The following is a 6411-nucleotide window of genomic DNA, read 5'->3' as shown; positions in this document are numbered from 1 at the left end:
AAAAAACTCCGAAAGGGCGACGTGTGGATGTTTTGTGAATGCAGATATCAACGATTCGCAGAGAGGACTATGAAGCAGTCAAGGGTCATAGTGAGTACGAAGATCTCCTTCAATGCAACAACCTCCCGAGTAGCGCAACCCCTCGTGGGCACCAGTTCCCCGCCGCCTTCATGATTGCTGCTAGCGGTTTGGATGAGGTCAGTTCCTCTTCTACTTCCACAGCCAAACACATGCCTTATTAGTTTATATTCTCACAAAAGCAAATGTCGTTCCTATAGACGAGCACTGATGTGGGGGAATCGACACTCATTATGTCCACTGACTTTGATGCTCAATTACTTTCTTGTGTTCCCTCATTAATTAAACTATCTTCCGGTTGTGTAGCACGGTCTAGGTTCTGAGCAGAAACATCTGCCCTACACCCATCTCGACATCGCCGGCAGCGCTGGTGGCATTGACGTCCTTCCAACCGGAGCACCGCTACTAATGTTTGTCAGTATGTACATCCTCCCCCGCCTCTGAGGTGGATGGCCTATTCATCCATCATTGGCGTGGGTGTTGTTATATTTCGAAATGTTTGACCATGACTGAGTTATGTGCACCCCAAATCCCTCCTGCTCTCTCCTGATATCAATACTAGAGGTATCCCTTCAACTCCTTTCGTTCTCTTTGCAGAGGATCATATTTACGTCGGCAGAAGGGAATAGCTTCTGTCCCAATTGATTCAAATGTAAAAAATGGGAATTCTAGCACTCGAGTCCTTCTTACTGAAGGATGATCATGAAGAAGGCTTTAGTATAGGTCAGCAGAAGGGTTAAAGATCTGCCAGAAGAACAACGAATGACCAAAATACCTGTTCTGTTTCACAGTTCCTTACATCCATAATAGTGACCACTATGTAGTTTGGGTTTTAAAGTTGCCGGAAATTGGGTCCATTGTATAGGCTTGCACAGGCGAAAGATTTAGCTGAAAAGGGTGAGCGATAGTGCGATATCCGGTACACTGAGACATTTAACCTTAGAAACGGAGGCTTTTAAGAAGTTAAAGCAAATGTTCATTGGAGGCATACTCCGCAACTCATACTCTAGTTACTGCACCATTTGACCCCACCCAAACCATAGCCACATCAAACTGATGTAATGCAATACTTGTGCATCCGAGCTCAAGCTACACGTGATGTTTGGGGCAAATATTAGCTGGACAATTCACACATTACTTCATCCACCGCCGCCCCCACTGCGTTCACCAATCTCTTATTCCAAAGGGAGGGTGGCTGTCTTGTGAAACCACAACAACATTCTCTCGCATGAATCCGAAAAGACTCACGAATAATCAGCACCACCACCCCCTCCCCTACCGCATGTTATCCACTCGACCCTGAAGTCACATCCCGAAATGACACTCCACAGTCTCCCCGATACGATGAGCTCATCATAAGAACCAACACCAGCACGTCGAAATGAGGCCAATGCCACTTATGGAAGACAGAGCAATACATCACTACGCAGAGACCACAAAAAGTGGGCCGATGAAAATCACGTGCACTCCTTCACAAAAAACGTAGGAGCTCCTGGAAATCCGCACTCCAGTGCGGCAGCATCGCCCACGACCCCAACGACACAACTTGGTGCAGCTGTCACCCTGACACCCGCAACCTAAAAAACAAACTCACGTCAATCGACGGCCCCAAGGCTGATCTTGTAGGCTAAAAAAACCAGCTCGGCGTCACTACCCGTCAAGAGTACCAGCCCATCCACTCATCACCCGCATTTCACGAATGCAAAGAGCCCACATTCTCACCTCAGCCCGACAACACACCTCCCGTCAACAACTCACATACGGTGAAGTAATACCGACCACCTTACTCCTGAGCAATCACACCAGCGCATGGCGGCGGCCACACCGCATCCCACCTGTCTTTTAAGTACTACAACCTTACCCGCATGCACTTGGACCGTGATGACGGCGATACCCCACTCCGTCGCTGGAGCAGACAACCCCACTGATCGGTGTTACCACAAGAAACCTCTCCTACCAACCCGAAGCTGCGAGCCGCACAAAGTCCAGGTGGCCTGTTCTTACTAATCTCTCTACAAGACACCACCAGTGTCCCCCTAAAAGCCAGAATTTACGCCCATGGTACATAATACCGGTAACCTACAGCCACACTAATGGATCGACAGCAGCATTCGACACCGTGACAGTCTGAAGACCACTATTTCACCTGCCAACCGCCATGGCCATAGCCCCTTAAACGATACTACAAAGCCATGATCCTAAAAAACTCCGAAAGGGCGACGTGTGGATGTTTTGTGAATGCAGATATCAACGATTCGCAGAGAGGACTATGAAGCAGTCAAGGGTCATAGTGAGTACGAAGATCTCCTTCAATGCAACAACCTCCCGAGTAGCGCAACCCCTCGTGGGCACCAGTTCCCCGCCGCCTTCATGATTGCTGCTAGCGGTTTGGATGAGGTCAGTTCCTCTTCTACTTCCACAGCCAAACACATGCCTTATTAGTTTATATTCTCACAAAAGCAAATGTCGTTCCTATAGACGAGCACTGATGTGGGGGAATCGACACTCATTATGTCCACTGACTTTGATGCTCAATTACTTTCTTGTGTTCCCTCATTAATTAAACTATCTTCCGGTTGTGTAGCACGGTCTAGGTTCTGAGCAGAAACATCTGCCCTACACCCATCTCGACATCGCCGGCAGCGCTGGTGGCATTGACGTCCTTCCAACCGGAGCACCGCTACTAATGTTTGTCAGTATGTACATCCTCCCCCGCCTCTGAGGTGGATGGCCTATTCATCCATCATTGGCGTGGGTGTTGTTATATTTCGAAATGTTTGACCATGACTGAGTTATGTGCACCCCAAATCCCTCCTGCTCTCTCCTGATATCAATACTAGAGGTATCCCTTCAACTCCTTTCGTTCTCTTTGCAGAGGATCATATTTACGTCGGCAGAAGGGAATAGCTTCTGTCCCAATTGATTCAAATGTAAAAAATGGGAATTCTAGCACTCGAGTCCTTCTTACTGAAGGATGATCATGAAGAAGGCTTTAGTATAGGTCAGCAGAAGGGTTAAAGATCTGCCAGAAGAACAACGAATGACCAAAATACCTGTTCTGTTTCACAGTTCCTTACATCCATAATAGTGACCACTATGTAGTTTGGGTTTTAAAGTTGCCGGAAATTGGGTCCATTGTATAGGCTTGCACAGGCGAAAGATTTAGCTGAAAAGGGTGAGCGATAGTGCGATATCCGGTACACTGAGACATTTAACCTTAGAAACGGAGGCTTTTAAGAAGTTAAAGCAAATGTTCATTGGAGGCATACTCCGCAACTCATACTCTAGTTACTGCACCATTTGACCCCACCCAAACCATAGCCACATCAAACTGATGTAATGCAATACTTGTGCATCCGAGCTCAAGCTACACGTGATGTTTGGGGCAAATATTAGCTGGACAATTCACACATTACTTCATCCACCGCCGCCCCCACTGCGTTCACCAATCTCTTATTCCAAAGGGAGGGTGGCTGTCTTGTGAAACCACAACAACATTCTCTCGCATGAATCCGAAAAGACTCACGAATAATCAGCACCACCACCCCCTCCCCTACCGCATGTTATCCACTCGACCCTGAAGTCACATCCCGAAATGACACTCCACAGTCTCCCCGATACGATGAGCTCATCATAAGAACCAACACCAGCACGTCGAAATGAGGCCAATGCCACTTATGGAAGACAGAGCAATACATCACTACGCAGAGACCACAAAAAGTGGGCCGATGAAAATCACGTGCACTCCTTCACAAAAAACGTAGGAGCTCCTGGAAATCCGCACTCCAGTGCGGCAGCATCGCCCACGACCCCAACGACACAACTTGGTGCAGCTGTCACCCTGACACCCGCAACCTAAAAAACAAACTCACGTCAATCGACGGCCCCAAGGCTGATCTTGTAGGCTAAAAAAACCAGCTCGGCGTCACTACCCGTCAAGAGTACCAGCCCATCCACTCATCACCCGCATTTCACGAATGCAAAGAGCCCACATTCTCACCTCAGCCCGACAACACACCTCCCGTCAACAACTCACATACGGTGAAGTAATACCGACCACCTTACTCCTGAGCAATCACACCAGCGCATGGCGGCGGCCACACCGCATCCCACCTGTCTTTTAAGTACTACAACCTTACCCGCATGCACTTGGACCGTGATGACGGCGATACCCCACTCCGTCGCTGGAGCAGACAACCCCACTGATCGGTGTTACCACAAGAAACCTCTCCTACCAACCCGAAGCTGCGAGCCGCACAAAGTCCAGGTGGCCTGTTCTTACTAATCTCTCTACAAGACACCACCAGTGTCCCCCTAAAAGCCAGAATTTACGCCCATGGTACATAATACCGGTAACCTACAGCCACACTAATGGATCGACAGCAGCATTCGACACCGTGACAGTCTGAAGACCACTATTTCACCTGCCAACCGCCATGGCCATAGCCCCTTAAACGATACTACAAAGCCATGATCCTCTTACTACCTGCTGACCGAACCGTTGTGGACCACAAATTCTGCCAACTCAAGAGCCCGTTCAAAAGTGTAAACACCTAACTCTGCTTCCAATTTAAATACAAAACACCTCCAGTGGCATCTACCCCATGGCACCAAACAACCTTACTTCTGAAGTGAATATATCCTACACCACGTGTCAGTCGTTAGGCAACATGGCTACCTCACGTCCACATCATGGTCAATGCGAATAATATTCACCATAGCCAAGCACCGACGAATGTTCATAATCCTGCTAAAATACTGCTGATGCGAAGAGGAAAAGACTTTTGAGAAGCCCATCGCACTAGACCGTAGAGAAAAGCGCCATCCAGAGATTGTTGAAAAGACTCAATGTCTGCAACTCCCGACATTGGGAGCTCCTTCACCCTCGCATGTTGGTCACCAGCATTGCAAATAGGCCATTGTCGAAATGCACCGGTGAAGAGATTAATTAAGGAATTCCTTTATCACTCGCTACCTGTCTATCCGTGAGTGCTGTGGAAGAAGGCATTACTGCAATTATCCCTTATAGGGAGACTTTCCATATTCACCGGATTCTAAAAGTTCTCCATCAGAAAAGCGATTTTGTCCTTTGGCAAGTCAAAGTAACGAAAACTGCTGGCAAGAGAAGTCCCTTGGAATATTCAGCAGTCCCCACCACGTTCGCCTCCAGACAGGAGTGAGTCAGGTGTAAACACTCTAGAGACTTGCGAAATGAGAAAATTCGAGTGTATTCCCGGCCCAAAGTTTTCCAATTACGGTATAGGATTGTCAAACAGCTAGAGGTGCACATTTATCATACGCAGGCCCTCAAAGAAGTGAAAAGGATTTCCTCAAGAGATAATATCTCCAGCTTTCAATTATAAGTTTGCCAACATTAGACATCTACAAAATTTGCATTAATGCGACGGCATACCTTAAAGAATCCTCCACCCAAATACAACATAGTCCTTCCGTCAATATTTCATCGATTTTCCACAACACGAAGAAAGTGACATAGCTGGTATATTAAGTCCAGCTAAACTTAATTTAACAAACTGCGTCTCGAAAGTGCAGAAGCTCTACCTTACAAAAAGCAGCATTTCGAGCAGAGTCGGCGAGACGAATAGCAAATTTTCCCTCATGCGTAGACGCATCATCGACTTCAACGGCTCTCCATCAAAGCTAAGTTCGAAAACAGTGAACTCTTGATTAACATAAAACCTAGCGAACGCGTTATCTGTAGCTTACACAAGACAATATTTGGTTCACCGGCGCACTTATAAAATAAATAATTTATGTTCTGCAAAAAGCAGCCAAAGTCATTAAAATAAAATTTAAAAAAAGTTTGCGCAATTTTTTCGGAGCGAAAAATTTACTACTTTTGCTAAGGCAATTACAAATTAAAATGCAGGTAAGGCACCAGCACTAAAAATATTCATTAAATATCCTGAAAATCAATTTCTATATGATCTAAACTTTCGTTTCTGTTAGCTTTAGGCTTTTTGTTATTACAAGGCATTCATCTGAGTTTTTTTAAGCCCTGGGTGCGTCATCTTGCAGTTTGGTGAGCTTTAGGATAAAGTGGTATGTATTATCGTGTCTCTTAGACTTTGACACCCCTCCATTTAAACCCAGAAATTAAAGTTGACAGCCTATTCCTTGCATTAACACAGAACTTAGTCTTAATACCACGCTAATGCTACGAGACCGTCAAGTGATGGCAGATTCTGTATGCATTTTTCCTCGGAGTGATTTGCATTCGACGTATTGTGTAGTTTCATGTACCAGCTAGTTGTAACAATTGTCGAGGCCACGCGACACCAGTTATAACTTTTCTCAATAGTTAGAGTAATG

General features: G+C 46.3%; 3 protein-coding genes across 3 annotated transcripts; 2 read left to right on the top strand and 1 right to left on the bottom strand. All coding sequences in view use genetic code 11, as the record gives it.

The window, feature by feature from the left end:
- Positions 1–38: 38 nt before the first annotated feature.
- On the top strand, positions 39–707 carry EGR_09463 (Putative aminopeptidase W07G4.4; the record flags this gene model as incomplete). The annotated part of the gene is made up of 3 exons (XM_024498712.1): positions 39–197; positions 385–496; positions 676–707. The coding sequence occupies 3 exons, from the start codon at positions 39–41 to the stop codon at positions 705–707; spliced, it is 303 nt and encodes a 100-aa protein (XP_024346899.1).
- A 1609-nt stretch (positions 708–2316) lies between these two features.
- EGR_09462 (Putative aminopeptidase W07G4.4) lies at positions 2317–2985 on the top strand (the record flags this gene model as incomplete). Its single annotated transcript, XM_024498711.1, has 3 exons — positions 2317–2475; positions 2663–2774; positions 2954–2985. 3 exons carry the CDS (start codon positions 2317–2319, stop codon positions 2983–2985), a joined length of 303 nt encoding a protein of 100 aa, XP_024346898.1.
- An 828-nt stretch (positions 2986–3813) lies between these two features.
- EGR_09461 (hypothetical protein) lies at positions 3814–5368 on the bottom strand (the record flags this gene model as incomplete). The annotated part of the gene is made up of 2 exons (XM_024498710.1): positions 3814–3933; positions 5234–5368. The coding sequence occupies 2 exons, from the start codon at positions 5366–5368 to the stop codon at positions 3814–3816; spliced, it is 255 nt and encodes an 84-aa protein (XP_024346897.1).
- Between the last annotated feature and the right edge of the window lie 1043 nt (positions 5369–6411).

Source organism: Echinococcus granulosus (assembly GCF_000524195.1).
Source record: "Echinococcus granulosus chromosome Unknown EG_S00148, whole genome shotgun sequence".
NCBI lineage: Eukaryota > Metazoa > Platyhelminthes > Cestoda > Cyclophyllidea > Taeniidae > Echinococcus > Echinococcus granulosus.
The sequence above is the reverse complement of the archived record's forward strand: the minus strand, read 5'-3'. Positions and strand labels throughout refer to the sequence as shown.